The sequence below is a fragment of the Aulostomus chinensis genome, chromosome 2, assembly GCF_037954235.1.
Source record: "Aulostomus chinensis isolate RoL2024-O1b breed Wild chromosome 2, RoL_Achi_v1.0, whole genome shotgun sequence".
In the NCBI taxonomy this organism is placed as follows: domain Eukaryota; kingdom Metazoa; phylum Chordata; class Actinopteri; order Syngnathiformes; family Aulostomidae; genus Aulostomus; species Aulostomus chinensis.
The window spans coordinates 22,634,532-22,656,707 of NC_141321.1; the positions used below are offsets into that span (position 1 = coordinate 22,634,532).

At 42.7% G+C, this 22,176-nt stretch overlaps 1 protein-coding gene across 2 annotated transcripts in view; it reads right to left on the minus strand.

Moving 5' to 3' along the window:
• Positions 1-21,237, minus strand: part of mafa (MAF bZIP transcription factor a) — a 76,678-nt gene extending 55,441 nt beyond the window's left edge. For both annotated transcript variants that reach the window (XM_086185345.1, XM_086185335.1), the window contains exons 1-2: positions 19,903-21,237; positions 12,434-12,499 (exon numbers count right to left, since the gene is read on the minus strand). In XM_086185345.1, coding sequence (XP_086041471.1) covers positions 12,472-12,499; positions 19,903-20,870 — 996 coding nt within the window. In that variant the 5' untranslated portion in view covers positions 20,871-21,237 and the 3' untranslated portion in view covers positions 12,434-12,471. The remainder of the gene's footprint in view (positions 1-12,433; positions 12,500-19,902) is intronic.
• Positions 21,238-22,176: the final 939 nt, after the last annotated feature.

A 22,176-nucleotide genomic window follows, 5' to 3' on the forward strand; every position in this document is an offset into this window, starting at 1 on the left:
TTCACCTTGCAACTTATTTATTAAATATTTCAACAGGAGTCAATTTCCTGTTGAGTGTCATTACAGTGTTTCTGCACGTACGCCTGGAAAGTGTCACAATTAATTGGACTTCATTTCCCGGGGATCATTTCCGACTGTTAGGCAGGCTGTAAAAGCACATCACTGTGCACATAATTACATAGGCACGCATGCAAGCAGCCTGCAGAATTTATCCTGTACCCCAAATCTGAGAGGCTGGCTGGTGAGTAGGACTGTACCGCAGTCTTTGGAATAAAAACAAAAACCCTTCATGTTCCTATCTTAACGGTCTTAACATCAGCTGCATTTAGTTTTAAACACAGATCTAGAGCATATTTAAGAAATTAATGAGTAATAATGATTTTTAAAAACTATACAGAACAGTAAAGAAACAACAGGGAAATGCATCGTGTATTCACGACTGAACTCTAAATTAACTCGATATAATAGCAGATCAGCCATCTCAAGCAGCTGAAAGCAGAATTCTGTGTCCTGGGTAATTGAGCTCATCTGCTACAGTGATCATTCTGCTTATTATGCAGACATATTTAACACAGCAAACAGCAATTGTTTCTAGTTGGCTCCAATGAGAAATCACCCCTTGCACTGTGAGGTGTTTAATGTACAAAGACAAAATGGGGGGTGGGGCAAGTGGAGGACAGGAGACCGCCAAGTGACCCAGCAGGGAGACGGAGGGCTTGTGTGAAAGGTGTTTCCAGTGCATATTTGTGAAAAACTTGAGGAGAACAGCGCAGAGAGAGATGTGTTTTACTCAAAGACAATTCAATGATTCGTGGAAGTCTGTGAGGTGCATGAAGCTGTGGTACGGTTGTTAACAAGGAAAAATGTTGTCTGTGTGTGTGAATGTGTGTATGTGTGCATGACAGAAGGTTCCGGGGCTGCTGTGTGCAGTACCGGCTGGCAGGGTGGCTGTCAGAATGGCCCTGTTTCCTGCGTCAGCTCTAAAATAGGTCCAAACACAGCAGAGATGCACGACACACTCCGGCTATTTACAGCACTCACACAGTGTGTGTGCAGGATGCTGCCAAGTGTATAGACTCGAAAGCACTCTGTGTTGTACGGCCGGGAAAAAGATGTATTTATTCTAGAAAAACAAACTAAATAATGAAGCAAGGAAATATTACAATACAAATTTACTTAAAATACTCAACATAGAGGGTTATGATACTTTCCGATTATGAATGAAATGTGTGGGAGCCGGTGTGTGTGCGCGCGCCCTTGACCCCTCCATATGTAGGGAGAGTATTGTGTGTGGTAAGGACGCTGCGCCCTGCTTATGTCACTGCACCCACCTCCTGTTCGCTGGAATGTTGCCCTCTGCGTGTCCGTGACAACCAGAAAAACTCCCAAATGATGCAGACATGCTGCCACCTTGCCGCCTCGCTCTGGGCATGCTGAATAAAGCTGGCCGCATGCAGACTCAGGTGGAGAGCTTCACAAGTCTCAAACTGAAAGGAGCAGGTTATTATGTGTTTGATTGGTGCGTACGAGAACTTTTGTGTAATCATCGATGCTTTTGTACTTGCTGCTTGTTCATGCAAGGGTCAGAATTTAAGCATGCTTTGACCGCTGGTATTTATAGTTAAATTCCATTTTGTGCAGTTCATAAAACCCACATATGTTTTTAATTCTTTTTGCTTTGAATGAAAAAAATTAAACACAAAAGATTTTATTTCTGTCCATAAAATTGCAGGCTCGTAAAAAGCTTTGTCAGCTTGATTTGCTATCATTCTGTATCATCATCATCATCATCATTATTATTATTATTATTATTATTGATTTAAATTCCTTTCCAAGGACACGTGAGAGACATGCATGAATAAAAGTAACGGGCCGCTCATTCTCACTTGACTCGACACTTAAACACAAACACACATCTAAAACTGCCTCAGATTTTACTTACTTGTCATCATCTTCCAAGACCAACAGTTGAGCTATACAAGGTTCCCATTACAGACTTTTAGAAGTAATTATCTCCAGCTATGGATTTCTATTTCTAAACCATCTTCACCCTAATGTTCTAATCCTCAGCTGCTGGTTCTTTCAAGGCCAAAACCACGTCCGCCCAAACTTACAAATGAAACTGGCTCTCCCATTGTCAGTATACACACATATAGTGGGGCCTCTTTGCCACCCTGGGAGTTTTTGGTTTGTGATCTTTGTGGTTCCCGAGAGAGGCGACCATCAAGACTCACCCACATCAAGCAGATTTGCACTGGAAATTGCAGCACAACATGAAGTTTTAGCACCCACGTCTCTGCTCTCGGGCTTTCTTAGAAAGAATTATATCCTATATCTAAAGAGAAAAAAAAAGAATAAAATGTATGTCTTCAGAGTAAGAAATCGAGAGCAGGAGTGTGGGTGAGTCAAAATGATTATTCAAACAAAAACATGCTAAGCTAAACAATCAAATGAAATCACACACGCGTGTGATGGCAAGTAAATTTCCTAAAATACACGTACAAGAAACATGACATACTCATGGTTGAGTTTAAATTTGATTGCCTTTTCAGAAACATGGTACATGGTTGGCAGACCTGCTCATTTATGTGTGTGTGTGTGTGTGTGTGTGTGGGTGGACGTGCGTATATGCATCTAAGTGTTTCCGCTGGAGAATGTTCAGAAAGTGAAAGGAACTGAGCAGATGTGGGGGGGGGGGGGGTCAGTTTTCAGCCATGCAGGCTTCTCTTCGGGTTGAGGAAGAGTAGAAGGTGGAAGGAGGAGGAAGAGGGGGAGGAGGAGGAGTACAACTCTGGAAACTGATAAAGGGGCTCAAGGCTTTTTCAAACGAAAGCAAAATTATTACAATTTCATATGAGAACAGCAGAGTTTCAAATTATAACTTCCTCTTGTTTTCTGTCCTCAGTGCTGATCAAGATTTCCCTAAAACATATTTTGATACACGTGGAACTCTGAACCTCCATTTGGAGCTCCTGAGAGATGAGTGTTTCATTCTGTCACTATTTTGTGTGTGTGTGTGTGTGTGTGTACAGAGGTCCCATAGTCAGTGTTTAACACCCAGGCCCTGTATGACCAGGCTTTGAACCAGAGAGCTAAACCAAGAAACCTTGTGTGTGTGTGTGTGTGTGTGTGTGCACTTATGCTCCATGAACCAGAGAGCTTGGGTCAGATGCTTCCAGTGTTGGGCTTAAAGCTGCTTTGAATGGGCCAGGCTGTGCTCATCTTGTATCTAATCTTCCTGCTCTGGTGAGTGTAAAGGGTGAGGAGGAGGAGGAGGAGGAGGAGGAGGAAAAAAAATCCATAGTCTTTTCATCCTCCTGTGACCACTGTGCCTGTGAGACAGCAGCCGTGGGAATGGAGACGGATACCGGCAGCCCTGCCTCTGACCTCCTTCTACTCCAGCACAAGGGTGGAGATAAACAGGGCCACAAGGATTCCTAACATCTCTCTTTCTCAGGCAACATACGACACACACACACACACACACACACACACACACACACACACACACACACACACACACAAACTTCTCAGACATCTCATTAAAGCAATAGTAGGTGAATGTTGTAACAGCAGTGTGCCACTGGGAGAGAGGTCTATTAGGGATACTATCAAGAGACAGGGAAAGGAAATGAGAGTTAGTGCTCTGGTCCTGAATGCATCTGGTTCTGACATTTGTTTGACGTGGGACTGATTTTGATGCAGTGGTCTGACCAGTTCACCGGTGTTAGGAATTTTCACCATAACATCATAATAATGTAGGGCTGAGAGAGATAATTCATCAAATAATCATTCATGAGCTGAATAAAATGTCGTTGTGTGATTGAGAAAGACAAGCGGCACAGACGGTCTGAGAGAGACTGCAGCCGGCCACTGATCCTAAATTACACCTTTTGTAAGAATTAAGCTCCTGTTATTCCATAACTGTCACAACCTGTCAACTGATCCATGTAAACGTCATTTCAGGAAGGTCACGGAGGTCCTCCTCAGCTGTCAGCCAAGCGAAACACACACCTCCTCCCTGGCTCCTCCTTTAGTTAACTTTTTTTTTTACTTAGATCTACTCCTAAATACTTCTGGCATGTATTTTGTGTATATTCTATGCGTAGATATGTCATTCATGTTCTTGCTACTAGCTGTCAACGTTATGATTGCTTGTTCAGAAGTGAGTGCTCCTGATTGACATCTTCATCCCTCTCCATCATCACCTTCCAACACACTCACGGCAAATGTGACTCGCGCTTGCTGTATATACAGATTGTGTTGCGTATTTATTTTCTCATAGTAACCCACCTAATGGAGCTTTGGATTTTGCTAACATGTCTTCATACTGCAGAATTTCAAATTGGAAAGTAAACACAGTGCCATTCCTTTGGTCATGGCTGGTATCCATAGAGATCCATGTGTCTTATTATGGTTTGTCAGGGGTCATTTGTGTAATCCAAGCAGACAGAAGTTTATACTGAGAGAAGTACACCATAGTATTCTCTTTCTGTTTGTCTTTTTTTTTTTTTTTTTTTAGTGTCTATATGCAGCCACTTCCGATAATGTAATCCTACACTGCTCTCCGCTCCTCGCAACCAGAGACTATCAGCTGTGAACTCATTGCTCTCCTTTAATGGCCAGGTCGCATCGAGAGGGGAAAAAAAACAACAAAAAAAACAACCTAAGAGCATTGCAGAGCATAGCTGAGGTATTGAGTTAGTTCAGGAGAAGAGGGGATGTATGTGTGCGTGAGTGTGTGTGCAAGAGAGGACAGACAGTTTCCTGAGAATGGATATTGAGTCAGCAAAGCTGGAATGTGGGGTCTCTTGTGATATCTGTTGTTTTTTTCTGACACAACAATCCACTACCCAGCCCCCCACCCTCCTCAGGGTTCACTCACATACAAGCCAACAAGAAGATGATGACAGCGAGGTGACCAACAGTTTGGGTCTGGCGTGCCTGCTGAGAAACCTCACCATATGTGAGTAGTAACAGGCCAGTTGGACGGCACTGACATGGCAGAAGTGTGCCGCTCCTCATCCTCCACACGTCAGGGTCTAGAGAAAGCCTTCCTCTGAGGCCGCCGACTCTCCGAGCCTGACACTGGCCAAACTCTGTAATTACACAACTCAAAGAGCATTCCTCACTATGGTTAACCAGAACTATGAGAGAGAAGGACAAATATTTACCCCCCCCCCCGCCCGACCCCATCCCTCTGTTCCTCCTTCTTCAACGCAAACCCCCCCCCTACACACATACACACACATACACACAAACCCCTCCACCCCAATAATTTAACAATAAGAGCAACTCAGCCTTGTAAACACAATAGTTATGTCTGCGCTCACAGAGCCATGGAGCAGACATTCAGGCTCCACTGCCCTCGCAGCTTCTAATACAATCTCCTCTCCTGTCTTCTCCAACTTCTATGTTACCAGTCAATTAAGCACAAGTTTGGATCTCTAGACGTTGAGCTTTGGGTTTATTTTGTATATTTATAGATTAAATGAGGAATGGAGGAAAGTCAGTGCCTGTTTAGTTTCACTGTTATGTTTTTTTAAAATGTTGTGGGGGATTTTATCTTCAGAGCTAGACTAAATGTCTTTCACAAGGTCCATAAAAGTAAAACTTTATTGTTAGTTCTCTTCATTAATATCTATTCCCACACACTGCATATTCAGTCTGTAAGGGATTCATTGGCTGCCAGATTCTTCAAAATAAAACGCTGTGAAGCTGAGGATGCTGTTACACCTTCACTTTGGTGGATTCTGTATAGTTCAGTTGCAACAAATTTACTTTTTGATTTGGTCTGGTTTGCTTTTCACACTGTGCACCGAACCAACCATCCACTCCGTTGCGGGGGGGCTGGAGCCAGTATCCCTTGGGCGAGAGATGGGGTTCACCCTGGACAGGTCACCAGTCCATCACAGGACCATCACATAGAGACAGACAACCATTCACACTCACATTCACTCTCACGGTCAATTTAGAGTATCAATCAGCCTCGTCCCCTCTTGATGTCTTTGGACTGTGGGAGGAAGCTGGAGTACCAGAGAGAACCCACACAGGAACAGGGAGAACATGGAGACTCCACACAGAAAGATCCTGTGCTGGAGCTGTGGCTCGAACCCAGAACCTTCTTGCTGTGAGGGGACAGTGCTGACCACTGCACCACCATGCTGTCGTGTGCACCAAACATTGTAAACAAATGTCACATGATCAGAATAGCAAGGCTGCCATAATTCAACAGGCGTGTCTTTAATGATGTGGTGTGTAATACGGTCTTACGTCATCCTGCGTCTGGTTTCAAATGGCAGAACATTGCAGTTGGAGCTTAACGCCTTTTTTGCTGTAAGTATGTATGTATATGTGTGTGTGTATGAATGTATATGTGTATATGTATGTATATATGTATAGTATTATGTATATATGTGTGTATATAAATATATGTATATATTTAATAACATCATATGTTTATTATTACATATTATCAACTTTCCACCCCCCAAAAAACCCTCTAATTGTATCCACAGCTTTATTTTCCACTGTTGTCCATTAAAAAGACATATATTGCCATTTAAAATGATTAGAATAGCCTTTCATAGCCTATTCATGCTCAAGTTAAAGAAAAAAAGCACACACTCCTCCTCATGCTACCTCTCTCCTCGTCACTTTCTCCCAGCATGGCAATACACGTGACACAGTGAAGATGTGAAATCACATGCGCCGACACTCTCTGTTGTGAGCCAAGAAATTTCATGTATTTTTGGTCCGATAAATTTGTCCAATTCTTTTCACATCTCACCTGAACCGCACCAGGGATCACTTTACTTGGCCCGCACCAGAGTTCAGAGGACCTTTGACACCAGCCCAAATGAACCGACAAAATGCACTGCAGGCTGTTTAAAAAGGATCGAAAGATTTAGGCGTGAAAGAATGCAGGTGGAGTTTGAAGTTTGATAATTAAACACTTTCAAAGCTCATGTGTTTGCTATGAAGCGGGTACAGAGATGGAGCCTGTACGGCTGTCCTGCTGAGTAAATTAGTGAGGTGTCAAGAAAATACTGGAAAATAGTTTGGCCCAAGGAAATGTGTACATTTATTAATGTGATAGCAAACACTGTTTTCCCCTTAGCCAAGGGAAACATAAACTGTGCAGCTGCATACCACACAGCTACAACAAGAGGACATGCGTATGTGTCTAAGACATGTATTAATAGAATACTCAACAGACTGTTTGTCTTAACACTTTGTAAACAGCATAATTATAGCCCAGGCTTTAATTTCTGTGTCTGTGCATGCATTATAGTGATCCCAATGTGATTAAATGTCCTACCTCATTTTAATTAAATACATAAAACATAGAACAACTTTCGTTTCCTGTCCGACTGCAAGAAACAGGGTGTCGTATCATCTCAGAGGATATTTTGTGTTTAATGTTAATGGGTAAGCACAATGCATTAAGCCTGGAATGTAAGTAATGTGCACCTAGAAATAGAGCGCCAGCCACACAGCATCTTTTAATGTGCAGCAATAACTCTATTAGGCTTCTCTCTCTCTTATTGCCTCTCTTTCACTCTCATCCATCCCTCTTCCCTTTGTCACTCTCTATATCCGTTTCTTAAATGAAGCACTGGTCTGAAAGATGAAAGATCTCTCTCCCTCCGGTCCTGTTTGTCTGACTGAAGCAAGATGCTGAAAACTGGTGAAAAAGGGCTACCGGCTGACTATTATTTGTGGTTTTAAAAGCAAGTTGTGATTCAAGAGTGGAGCTAAACTCTCTCTGTAAGGCCTGGCCTCCACAGCACCTTAGGTGAATGACTGTGAGAGCTGCTGCATGGCAGGATGAAGTGTGTTCATTTCCTTATTTATCGACTCACTTGCTTTTCTCTGAGTGTTTGAAATTAATAACAGCCAGCAGAAATCAGACAGAGGGATGAAAATCAGCACTTTCCCTGCAGTGAAGCCATTCATCAAGCTAACGAGGGGGAGAATAGAAGTGGGGGAGGTGGAGGAGGAGAGAGGGGAGGGAGTGACGTTTGGAGAGGGAGCAGAGAGCTGGAGGGGAGCAGGTGCAGTGTGAGGGGGGAGGGGGGAGGACATGGAGGGAGGGAAAGTGACGTTGGGAACCGAGGAGGAATAAGTTTGTTATGGAGGAGGAGAGTCAGGACAGGAGAGGCTGTGTCACTGGAACAGCCCGCTTGAATCTTGCAATGTCTGCAACATTGTGAAAGCTGCCAGTTTACGCGAGCAGACGGTGTATTTATCACAAGCTGAGTTGCAGGCGACGCCCCAAGCCGACTTGAGCCGAGCTGAGCCGGGCTACTTCACACTGCCGCAACTTTCCCTGCAACTGTTTTTTCTCGTCATGAATCTTCGGTCTCAACTGGCTCCAGAAAGAGATGAAGAGACAAGTTTGACATTGGAGTTTAAATAAAGATGGAGGAGATATAATGGTTGATGTTAATGGTTAGTGGCTAACTAAGCCGACATGTTTTTAAAGGCTGGATTGTGTTGCTCCGATAGACTTTGATAACAACTGTGTCCACAATGTCATGGATTCATTTGGATTCTCCACATCAAGGGACTTCTGATCCCGGCAAATGTCAAATAACCAGCGGGCAGATGCATAAAACTCTCTTGACTACAGAGACAGGAATATGAATATGAAGTCTTTTTGTCAGTGTGTGCATACATTGGATTGTTTTATGCTTTTGCATATTCACCAGCCTAATGTCCACTCCCACAAACGGCAAGATAATTTCCATTTAACTCACTGTTTATTGATATCCATTCATTTAGAGAACAAAATACAATGTTGCCAAGTGTGAAATTGAAACGATGGAGTGAGAGGTTGAAAGGAGGATAGCGATTTAGTTTGGTGGTCTCAGCAGCAGTACCACCAACAAAAATGAAATATTATACGCATATAAACTGAAATACAAGCCTGCTGGGAATATTCAGTTATATCAGAGCTCCGGAGATTCTAAAATAGATGAGCACAAGGCTTCAACTCTTACACTGGTAATGTCCTCTAACAGTTACACACAGCTCGGACTATTTACAGCACTCGCAAAGACTATTAATTAATATCACGTGTTCCTCTTAATCTTAACGTCCAGACCAATATCTCTGTCTTACTGTATACATTTCATCCAGTTTCTCATTTTTACTTTGTGAGCACATTAGGAACTTTTTTCCACTATGGTCCATCCTATCATCATCACTGCTGTGGGCTGCATCTCCCTGCAGCTGACATTGATGGATTTGTAGATGGGCGTGTGTCTGACACTGGCATGTTGTCAATTCAGCTGACCCTTTCCTTTTGAATGCTTAAAGATGAATGAACGGATCCATTTTGTTTGATTAAATCTTTCTCTCCTCCGTGAGTCTTCTCCATCAACTTGCAGCTAAAAACTCGGGACTCGTGCATGGCTGGAGATGTGTTGTTACGTTTTATAAGAACAATCTTCTGTGTAAAAAGAAAAAAGGGAACTTTTATGTACTTTTTAATGTATCTGGCGCCAGATCTAACGGACGTATAAAAACTTAAGCTTGAGTTCTCTGTCCCCCCACAGTTGCAATTTACTCTCTTTCCTTTCACTGATGGGTGATGATGGTCCTGCCCTCTCCCTAAAGTCCCATGCTGCTCCGCCTCCCTGACAGCTCACCAGAGACCCAACAGTATCTCACACCCAGAGTAGGGCTGACTAAGCACTTACCGCTGAGTCTCTCTCCTCTCAGACTGAGAGAGGCGCTCCATGCTGAGAACTCTGCCACAGGAAAATAATTAGCAAAGTGGAGCTCTGCCCAAAGACACAGGGCTAAATCTAGCAGCACTTCACACACAAATGCAGCCATAAATTGTTTTTTTTCTTGCTTTCTTTACTTCTTTACCCCTCTCACAATCAAAAAGGAACATTTCTTGTTGTGTTTATGGACAGATTAACAGAGTATGTGTTTTCAGTGCAGTTCAAATGTAGAAGAAAAAAACAAAACAATGATGAGGCTCATTCAAACTGAAAAACGTGTGCTTGGTGTGTGGTCGAGATGCAAATGGTTCCCATCTCACTGTACATGGTTATCTATATTTTTAACTTTAAAGTTAGACCCCAGTATCTTCGGTCACATAAGCTAAATATAGTCAGAGCCTCCTGTGCAGTCTCCAGTTTCTCACTCCTTTTTGAGAGGCAGGTGGAAGCAGAGAGAAGGGGGAAGGGCGGGATAACACCCACTCTTGAATAAATCATCCCTCGACTTTTGACCCATATGGAGCAGGAGGTTGTTTTTATACCTCTGCACTGTCTCTCTCTCGATGCCTCTGCCTCCCCCCCCCCCCAGTCTACCGCGTTCGTTTTCTCCTCCACATGACGGCTCAATCTGGATCGATTCCACCTGCCCCCGACGACTGCGACCAACATCCTGGCACCAGAGAAATAGGGCTCTCGCTCATAGAAGAGCCACGGAACAGTGTTACTGTTAGCATACAGCTCTGAGGAAGGCTGAGTCGGAGCAGATCAGGACATAAAACCCATAGAAGTTGTGATTGTCATGACAATTAGACGAAACTGATTTAAGGAAGCAAAACTTGTGAAGATAATCAATATGTGATGCACTTGTGACATCATTGTTTCAGCAGAGAGGTTTGGGTTAAACTCAGGTGGTATACACACACACACACACACACACACACACACACACACACACACCATTCTGCCTCCCTAATCTATATTTGCACTCATCTCTCACACAGCCCCTTTCACACATTTACAGTATATATACACACACACACACCTGGCGTTTTATCTTTGTCAGCATATTCCGGGTCCTTCAACTCCCTGCTGGGTTCTGAACTCCAGCATCTCCTTGCATGGTGAACCCCTGAGGTGTGCCTGCTTTCATAACACACACACACACACACACACACACACACATACACTCACCTCACTCGTAGGTGAGACACTGGCAGTCTCATACCAATGTTAACCTCTCTCTATCTCCTTGCCAATGCAACATCTCTCAGGCTCACACTGGTTTTGGTACAGTGATACAGTATCTTGGTGGTGTCTATCTATGCAGTCCAAGCCGGAGTCAGGACATTCTTTCCCCAGGCAAGGACACTGAGACCTGGCTCTCCGTTTCCATCACTCAGCCTGTCCTCCTGGAGCTACGTGGCCAGACTGCTCATCGCCCCTCCCCACTCTGCATATGCTTGAATTTGCATAAAACAAAGACATGGCTCTGCCTGCATCGTCTGCCATGGTTGAAACCACTAAGCACAGGATGGACCACCAGACCACACTGCGTGCAGCCCCTCTAAGCTTAGCTGACAGGTTGTCAGTGCGCAGCGTCACTACAGAGCGGTGGCACGGCGAGGGAGCGCGGAGATTTACGAGGCAGACAAAGATGGACGCCCTCATGGTTTTCCACTTTCATTCGTTTAACATCCAAGCCTTTGGCATTGTTTATATTCTACACCCCTTAGCAGTGAGCAGAGGGCACCTAATTCACAGCCATGACGTGGGAGGAGAATCAGAGCACTTAAAACACTTCATCTAAAGATGATTTGTCCTTGTCTTTCCTGATGGCTTTTGTCCTGCGTCCCCTCCTGAAGTTAAGTGGAGCTGGAGAAAGGCCAGCTCCTGATCCCACTCCCCACTTAGACACAATCAAGTAAACAACACTGCATACAAATATGCACACAGACACACATTCACACAAACACACACACAGAGTTGGGAGGAGGAATACAGTTTTGCTTTAACAAGGTGGAAGTCATAAATACAAGCTCAAAACTTCTCGTCTTTATGTGTCATGACCAAAAACATCCAGGAACAACCAGTGGAACCATTATAAGTGAGCAGTTCCTGTGTGATGGAGGCTCCGCCTTCATTCTACCTTAACTGTTGTCTGACTTTTTTTTTTTCCCTTTCCACGCAGAGGCTGAACATGTAATTTACACTTGAATGAGTGGCAGTAATCTGTCGGTTGTGCTGTTGAGTCAGGACAGCTGAAAACTTCATATCTGGTGTTTGTGTGTGTGTATGTGTGTGTGTGGTTTTCCAACAGATTTAAATAAGGTGGGAAAACACGCACACACACAGGACTGTGGAGACAGAATGAGATATTGTGAACATAAAGTAGGTGTATACTCTTCAGCATATGAATTGACAAACATTGTCTGTCTATTATTGAGCCTCACAGAGGTGTAGCCGGCATTATCCTTCCTATCTCACATGAGAATCTAATATTAATGAATATTTACAATGGATTTAAGTGTATAGTGATGGGACAGGAAAATAGAAGCATCCACACCAGTTATAAGACCTATTGTAACTGTATATGGTGTTAGAACTCGTGATTACTTTTTATATGATATACATTTTTGCTGTTATGAAGTTGAAATACAGAAAAGAACCCCAAAACAAAGGGGATAGAAGTGTTTTACCTCAGGAAGCCAAGGGCACGGAGGGGTGGGGCTTGAAATCACAGATGGAGAAATTTCCTCGATGACCTAGAGAATCAGATAAGATTGGACATGAGTGGATAAATGCATATCAAGACACAAATACTCCTTTTCTTCGATTCTGAGTGTGTTTGTGTTTGTGTGTCATTCTCTGCCACCCCATCAAACACACATACACACACACACACACATGCAGATATGCAATCAGAAAGAAACAAATAGATCCACCCAGAGCGAGATTCACTCTCACCTTGTCTGTCTGGTGAAATACAGTACATGTATCACAGTAAGCATTTGATGTGGAGGGAAATGTAAAAAATTTGCATGCAAATAGATTCTACAGGCAAAAACCATGCATCAAAACACTGTAACCACCAGAAACAAAACGATATCTAAGCTTACGCCTTGTCACAGCACAGAAGAAATAGGCTAAATAGTTTCATTACTGCTCTTTTCATTAAATTCCACATTTAATTGTTCTTATTGCTCTTATCAAGCAGACGGGTAAACAGTGGCGATGGTTGCCTCTGCCGCTGCTTCATGACAGGTGCTGTCATTTCCTCCTTTCTAAACTCACACATTCGATGGCAGGTGTGTTTAGTTTTTCCTACTGCATGTGAATGCGAGCGAAAACATTAGCTTAGCTTTTAGCTCCCCGTGCATGAACGTCAAGCAGGGTGTGGAAATTCCACTGCAGTTAAGGACATTTTAAAAACTTTTTCTTGCAGTTCATGAATAAGCTGCAGGGAAACAAAAGTGGTTTGGATGTATTTGTTCTGGGGAAACCTGTCTCGTTCAAAATAGCAAGAGTTTACTTTGAGGAAAGAGATTTCGTATGTGCTCCGGTAGTACGGCTACCACACTAAATACAAAGCAGCTGAATGGAGACGTCTTTTGACATGTTGGTGCAATGAGATGAACACAAGTATGTGTGAAAATAATGACTGTTTTTAAATGACTCAGTCCTCATTGGCTTTCTCCTGGGCTTCGCTCTTTTGCGGCTCTACATTTCAAATGACTTATGTGGAAAATCTGACACGTACGGAGTCTGTGTGTGGTTGTGGTCATGTACCGTCAATGAGGTTTCCTTCTTTTCTTTTCTTTTTTTTTTTGAATTTCGAAAATGGGTGTTGCAATCAATAATCCCTCTTACATTATTTTAACACTGTCACCTCTTGTGTGCCATGGGGCTGCTGAGAGATGGTGTTGCATTTATTTAAGTCACAGGCTCTTGGTTTGGGTCCATTTACAGACATATAAAATTACCCCAGCAAGTCCCGACCACCTCATTACCAACATAACCTGCAGCCAGTCTTTCAAGGACAACTCTCTAATGACACCATGCGTATCCGCTTAATGCCTGTTTGAAGCACACTGTGACTTTCTGCTACAATAAGAGAGAAATATATAGAAAGAGCAAAGTATACCCTGGTAGAATAAGCACCTTAATTGATCCCTGATGTACCTTTAATTCACTGTCTTGCTCATGTAAAGTGCAAATAGACTGGACAGACTGTTCAAAGACGTAGCCGCCACCTGGTTCTGCTCAGACACCTGAATACTGTCAAAGTATATAAAATCCTCCCAACAGCACTATTAAGGATGAGTGGTTGTGTAAGTTGTCTCTAAGATGATTAATCTGACCCAACGAGAAATGTATGCTATGTTTACAGTCAATTTTGAAAACTACGTGATTAAATAGAACACATTAGTAAAGACTGGGAGGTAAAAGTACGAGTGGGGATAAGTTCAAACCCTCTTAACAATGCAAAGACTCGTCAGTGCACAACGTACCGTTTGTTACAAAATGATAGTGAATAGTTACATAATGAAATACTTTTCAAATTAGTGGAAACATGAGATCATATTTATTCTATATGCCCTTATTCCAGATTTGAGTCAGCTGTCCTCGCACGTACTTTGTTTTAGCGCAACGATTCTGACTCACTGGATATTTAAAAGAAAGAAAACATAATTTGCTTAAGTATGAATGGTTGTTTGGTTGTGTCACTGCCACACCCAGTTTAGATTTCTTGATTTATGTGAGCATATAATCACGGTGGGTGTCACAGCCACGATTGAACGATGCCTGTGGACACTAATTCTGTCATACTTGAACCAGCTCTGACTTCTGTATCGCTCTATTCTCACTTGAACGTTTCAGTGTCGTTGCGCATCTGGTACAGTGGCACTACAGAAAAAAGTCCAGTGAACTAAACCTGCCAGGCTTTGGCCTAGAGCCACGTGTGCCCCCGCCACACACACACACACACACACACACACACACACACACACACACACACACACACACACACACACACACACACTCTCACACACACACACACACACACACACTCAATTGAAAAAAATCAAATGTGTATGTAAGCAGATAAACACATTTTGCATATAATAAAATGCATCTGCCTTGAGCTTAAAGTCAAAATAAACTGTGTTGTTTTTACCTTAAAGCAAATGTTGAAATCCTCAGTAACTTGGAAAAAAAATGCTGCAGGGGCATAACTCTTTAAGACAGTGGTGAAATACAGGAAATGGGTAAAAAAAAAAAAAAAAAAAAAGAATTGGCAGTGAGTAATCTTGAATTCACTGTGTACTGTACCATGTCGGATGTGCATGTACATCTCATTCGGTGGGTTCTGGGCAAAGGAAATGAGCATGAGCTCCCCAGGGCAGGGATTACTCTAATGACTTTGAGAGCAGCCTTGTGCACCGTAACTTTTGACCTCCACTCATCCTCTTCTCCAAAAGATGACAAGACACGCGCACGCACGCATGTAAGCACACATGCACGCACATGCATGTATAGACGCACATTTGCACATACAATCACACCCAGTAGTACCCATTAACCTCTCAGACAAGCCAGTGTGAGTTAAAACTGCAGAATCACAACCAGCAGTGCAACAGCTCTTTCTCTTGCACCCTCTACAGATTTTAAGGATCCACACCCCCCCACAACCTAACACACACACACACACACACACACACACACACACACACACACACACACACACACACACACACACACACACACACACACACAATACCTTAGTGTGTGTATTTTTAGCTCTGTCAACCTCCAAACTGTGACTTGAGCAAATAGTTAGTCGGAGTGATAGATTTATCACTCGTGTAAGCATTACGCATACATCATGGAAAACATCTTTAGCTAATTAAACATTTTCTTCACGCAAATGTCTTTCAGTCTGGAAACTAAAAGTATTTGATTCATGTAAATACCACAAAACAGAGACATGCAAGTAATATCATACTGTGAAACAACAGACTGGAGCAGAGCAGTACATGGCCGTTCCTTGTTTGTCAGTCAGTGGTTAATGTGTTTTCATTTCTTGAGTCTAGCTCAGTGCCGGGAGCTTTTTGTGTTTTTTTGTTTCTTTTATTTTCCTTCTTCTTGGTGTAGTAAACGGTAAGATCTCAATAAGGAAACAATCAAAATAAACAAGCCAAAGAGTTTAACAGGACGGTCTTAAAGAAAAACCAAATTTTCATTTACACACCACTGAAAACACATCAAAAACTACCACACACTGCCTGAGAGAAAGAAGGGCCTAACTACTAAGTAGAGGAGAAAAAATGTTCTCTTTGAAATGGCAAGAACGGAACATGTTCTTTGAAGAATAAAAGCAAACAATTATCCCTCCTGAAGTCCCTAAACACACTCTTCTTAATATGAAATATCAAAATAGAGCAGCATCACGCCTCAGATCAAATAGATGTAATTAGATAAATTGAGAAAGAGCCAGAGTGGCTTGGCTGTAAATTTCATGGCGTGCGCATGCTAAGACCCAACACTGGCACAGCTGCATGGAGCTGCACTCACGATTTATCATCTCCACATCGCAGGAGCTAGTGGCTCACACCACTATTAATCATCAGCAAAATCATTTAATTCAGCACAAGCCCAACTATTGTCTCACTTTCTACTCTCACCCTGGTCAGAATCAGCCACCACAGCAGCAGCAGCGCACACACACACACACACACACAAACACGCACACACACGCACACCTCCAAGGAAATCAGAGCGGGATGGTGGGATGAAGCCTCTTCTTTGGACAGGTTGTGCTGCTACACTGGCAGCTGGTGCACACGATTTTTTTTGTGTGTGTGTGCATTTATTAAGAATTAAATTCAGAAAGACTAGATTAGTAATGGCTTTGTACCGGTTTAATGGAAGGTGTGTATCTCAGTGCCGTGCACGTGCAACGCTGAAGAAATCCATGCGTGTGCCAGGTAGAATCTATCCTCAGAAACCTTTAGTGTTTCCTCAAAGTGCATCTTGGCACGTTTCTTTTCCTCTTTCAACAAACAAATTGTTCTGGAATCATGGAACACAGTGCCCACAAGTCTAGCCTTTGTCCCAGAACTTGGAAAATAAGTTTTCTTATTGTGTTTCGGATAAGTGGCAGTGAGTCCACCATATTAGTAATAGTGAGAGAAATCACAGTGAGAGGTGCAAACAGCAGCACTGAGCTCCTCCCGTTCTGCCCACCTCAGAGGCTGACAGACATTGGCACTCTCTCCACTGCCCCCTCACATGCCTGACATGGCCGTGCCCCTTCACCACCACCCTACCACCCCCTCCGGGCCAACATCCAGGTCCTTTGACAAACAGGATGAAGAGGGGAGAAATTAGGAAAGCCAAGTGGTGAAATGATAATGACTGTCAGCACACACGAGTGTTAAAAACAAAAGACACAGAGAGCTGATACATACACACGGATCAGGAAGCCAGAAGTCTGAAAAGGGTGCAAATCAAACATGTCTGGCCAAGAAACACACAGAAATGGCACTTAAGGAAAACAGTATGCACAGTGATACACATGCGCATGTGCGTGCGCACACACACACACACACACACACACACACGTGCACAAACATGAACAAACACACTTTCTCACCGGATACACATACGCTTATTACAGATCATATTTAGAAATTAAAGAAAAAACATGGCGCAATCATAATGAGATTTATATCAACATCGTATTCTCTGACAAAGTAACACTCAATGCTGTAATTCCTCAACTGATGTATTTTAAATATAGGAAATTATAATTATGTTTCATTTTCATAACTTTCAGAAAGAAAATTGAATTTAGATACTCGGAAACGTCATGTGAGACGATTTTTTGGGGAATGTGGAAAGTGATCTCAAAATCAGTTAATTCGGCGTTATGAAGAGAAGCCTCAAATATAGGCCAGTGTGTCTTAATCTGTGTGGTTTCATCTCTGTCTACAACCGGACTTGTGTCTCAACACTGCAATAAAGCGCCTCAGCTTCAATACGTTCCTTTCTTTTTTTACATATACAACTTTTTTTTTAATTATATACCCGATGTAGTAAGAGTGGCCTGGTTTTGAATGTATAAGAAAATAAAATAAAAAAAAACCTAATGAAATGAAGTGCAACAACATGGACAGCATTAAAACTGGAGCAGTAATCTTGAAGCTTTGCTCTCTCCTGCTTTCAGAATGTTTCCTTCAAAGCAACAGAATCTGAGAACAAGTTAAAAGAAAAAGTGAGAAACTTAGTGAAGACAATTATACATTTATTGCATATCATTTAATTGTATGAAATGACAAAACGAGCACATATGAACATCACATATGGTTAGTGAGTGAAATCATTTTGCACAGCAAAATATATATATTTATATATTTATTATAAGATGAAAGATTAATTCACATATTCTCTTTTTAGGCGAATGGAACTCCCTCTTTTTTGTACATGCAGGGTGTCAATCCCTGACCATCTAACAATGTCCAGACATTATTGATTATAATAATTATTATTGCTTTGCAAATATTGAGTTCCTCAAAGACAAAACAGCCTTTTCCTTAACTGATAAACTATCAAAAATGTTAAGATTACTTCATAACAGACTGCCAAATATATTCTTGAGATGTGGATAATACTTTTTTCAGTACTTCTGCATGATTACAGGCTAGAACGTTTAGTGCATTTCAGTCCAAATACTTCAGCTCGTCCATGAAACACTCATTTCTAAAAGCATGGCTTGACTTCGGCTGTGAGAATCATCTCAAATAATTCTTGCTGAAATGAAAGTGACCACAGGAGTTCTCACACTTCTCCTTGACGCGCATGCAGCGCTGTTTTCTGCACTATACAGTAATGCTTATTTGAATCAATTAGAGCCGAGCCAGTTTCTCCAAAACGATGTAAAAAAAAAAAACAACAACCAAAAAAAAACCAACTTTAGCGCGGCCTCTTCCTCGTTAACTAGAAAAGCATCAACCTGCACTTTACCTTTTTCAATTTAGAGGAGAAAAAAAAAGCTACTTAAATTATGCTTCAAAAAAATTAAATGCACAGTTGAATATATTTAAATAACAGTAGGGTTCAAGCAGCAAACTAAACTTCCAGGAAAGGGCTCTGATGGTTTCCTTAATAGTGAAGACTTTTCCTTCCCCCGCCGATCAACCTCCATCAGGGATGCATATTCGCTGCAGCCTAATGACAGTCGATGGTGGTGCAACTTCAACACAGCTGAAGGGCACTGCTATAGGTTACAAGGGGAGGGAAGTCCTGTCACTTTTTTGTTGCTGCCCCCAAAAAAGTGAGGAGGCCATAAATGAAGTATGTGAATGCCATGCTGGAGTCATCCGACAAAAAGGACATCTTCAAGCACAGAAAGAAAACCATACATGTCCAGCATGCAGGGCAGTTCAATAACACATCTCTTTCCAAAAACAAAACAAAAAAAACAACACAAAAAAACAATGAATAGTTTGTAATGAATATAGTCTTTTGTTGCTCAACACAATAACAAGCAAACGCATGAGATGAGGTGGCGTCAAACGGCAGGCTTGCAATCCTCCAAGTTTGGCGGACAAAAAAAAAAAAAAAAAGAGACCAAAAAAAAACATATCGTCGATGGATGCAGTTTTGACAGGGATCTGTACACTGAATTCAAAGTAAAATGATGACAAAGGGCGAGTTGATGAACTTCAAGAGTATACTTCTAGTGCTCGCATGCACACCTCGTATACTGCCGCATAAAGTTGGATCAACTTTCAAAAATCATCTTATTCAAACACTGCAAATCTAATGAACAACGACGAAAAAAAATCTTGACAAACAGGTTATGTATAATATACTGAATATGATAGAAAAAAGTAGGCTAGATTAAAGTTCTCTGAATATGCCCCTTCAGAATTAACACGACGGACGACAAACCCTCCATATCTAAATGTAGTCGCAGACTTGAGCAAACTCGTTTAAAAATGTATAAAATGAGAAAAAAAAATTTAAAAAAAAGTTGACAAATAAGTTCTTGGTCTATTGGGCATTTGCGCCAAATGAAAAAGAAAAAAAAAAGTTTCATAATGAAAACTTTTTTAAGCAGGGCTGAGTAACTCATTTTTTTCACGATAATGTCGAGACTCACATGAAAAACTCCGGGGATGAGGGGTTGTTGTCACTGCTGGATCCACTTTCTCTGAAACCGTTGCTGATGAGCTTCTCATACTTTTCTTTGTACGCGTCCCTCTCCCGGACCAGCCTGGAGATCTCCTGCTTTAGGTGCTCCACTTGCTGCACCAGTTGCGTCTTCTCTCCCTCCAGGACGTGCCGCTGCTGGACCCGCTTGAAGCGGCAGGACTGCGCGTAGCCTCTGTTCTTTAGGGTCCTCCTCTTCTGTTTCAATCTGATCACTTCTTCCTTGCTGACCCCCCGTAGCTGCCGGTTGAGCTCCCGCACTGACATGGTGACCAGCTGCTCGTCTGAAAACCGCTCCTCCAGGCGCATGTGTGGGTGATTTGTCCCAGAAGTGCCGTTGGACTGGACGCCGGGTGCCTGGTGGTGGCTGCTGCTGTGGTGGTGGTGGTGGTGATGGTGGTGTTGCCCTCCGTTCTGAGCGGCTGCTGCAGCGATAACTGCCGACACCACCGCTGCGGCGGAGCCCATCTCTTCCCCGGCCATGGTGCCTCCTGTTCCGGCTGCGCCAGCAAACTGCTGGCCTCTGGTGTAGCCATCGAACGACTGGAGCTGGTGACTGCTGTTGATTAGCGCCTCGACTGCGTCTTCGGGGCTAAAGCCCAGCGCCTCTGGATTCAACTGCTGTTGATAACCGGACATCCAGTAGAAATCCTCTATATGTGTCTTCTGCTCGCTCCCCGAGCCCGGACTGGGCGCCGAGAAGCTTGGGGAAGGGGGCACCGAGCTGCAAGGCGTGCTCATCGGGGTGGAAGACAAGGATCCCCCGGCGATAAGGCGACTGCACTGGCTGATGTTGCGATCGGGCTCCACCGGCTCCTTTTTCACTTCAAACTTCATCAGATCGAAGTCATTAACATATTCCATGGCCAGGGGACTGGTGGGCAGGTCGGAGTTGCTCATTGCCAGCTCTGATGCCATCCTCTTGCTGCTGACAGTCCTCCAAATGGGGTGAAGAGCAGCTGTCAAACTGGGTTGGTTGGGAACAACGTGAGCCAGTTTGATTTTTAAGCGTTTGTCTTGAACTGGAGAAAAAAAAAAAGCTTTTCAGCGTCCTTTTTGCAGCCGCGGAGTTGCAGGCGGGTACGAGTAGTTTTTCTTTGCAGAGTCTATTGCACAGACACAGCAGTGCCGCGCGCACGAGAAGCGGAGTCCTTTTTCAGCATGTGAAATTCGGCGGTTTTCTATTTCAAACATTTAACACTTTACGGTGTCTTCGTAAACACAAGCGGTGAGAGGCTGGGAGAGAAGCCGAAAGTAAAGGAAGTGAATGCAGCCTCGCACGTTAGAAGCCGCAGACTGGGGTGATTTTTTAGAGGGATCACACAGCAGTTGAGTTTAAGAGCATTGTAGCTGCCCTGACGTCAGGCAGCAAGTGGGAAATTGACTCGGACGAAGAGCCAATAGGGTCGCACACTCACACAGCTAATTAACATATTTAGTAGACTACAGAAACAAAACTTTTCTCAACTGTCAAAGGCCATCAGCTGACTGTCAGCTGGGACACTGCCTCTTAACTCTTAGATTGTCGGGCAGTCAGTCTCATCTGCTATATCCACAGCTCCAGACCGGGATTCTGTCGCAATACCAGCCGCGCATCTCCCTCAGAACCACGTTATTGCACGTCCAGCGTGACCCTGATTCCCAATTAGAGAAAACTACGCAGAATATACAAAGGATAGATCCAATTACATACCTGTACTGCTTGTTAAAGTATAAACATATGAATCCATGCAACATATAACTTGTTTTTTACATCATTTATTAAATATAGAATTTAACTTTGCTCATGTATTCAGTGTTCTTTTATTTTTTCTGCAATTGTATTCTATTTTTAAAATATTTCTCTAATTTTATATATATATATATATATATATATATATATATATATATACATATTGCATTGAAAGCTATTTTTTGCTTATTGCATCTTTTGTTCTTTGCACTTAAATGAAACGGGTTTCATATAGGTTACGATTTATAACTGAGAAAGTGACAAGAAAAGATAAGACAAGAAAAGAAAAGAAAAGAAAAAAGGTGGATTTTTAAAACCGGTGGTGTCCTCGCGCAGCATTGTAAAACTCAACACTGCCACCTTTTGGACATGTCAAAGTATGAAATGCTCTTTTCTATCACTGTCCACATAAACGCAATATCCAAACAAAGAAACCTACGGTGCCGCAATTAATCTAAGGAGTATTCAACTATGAATAAAAGCACTTAATGA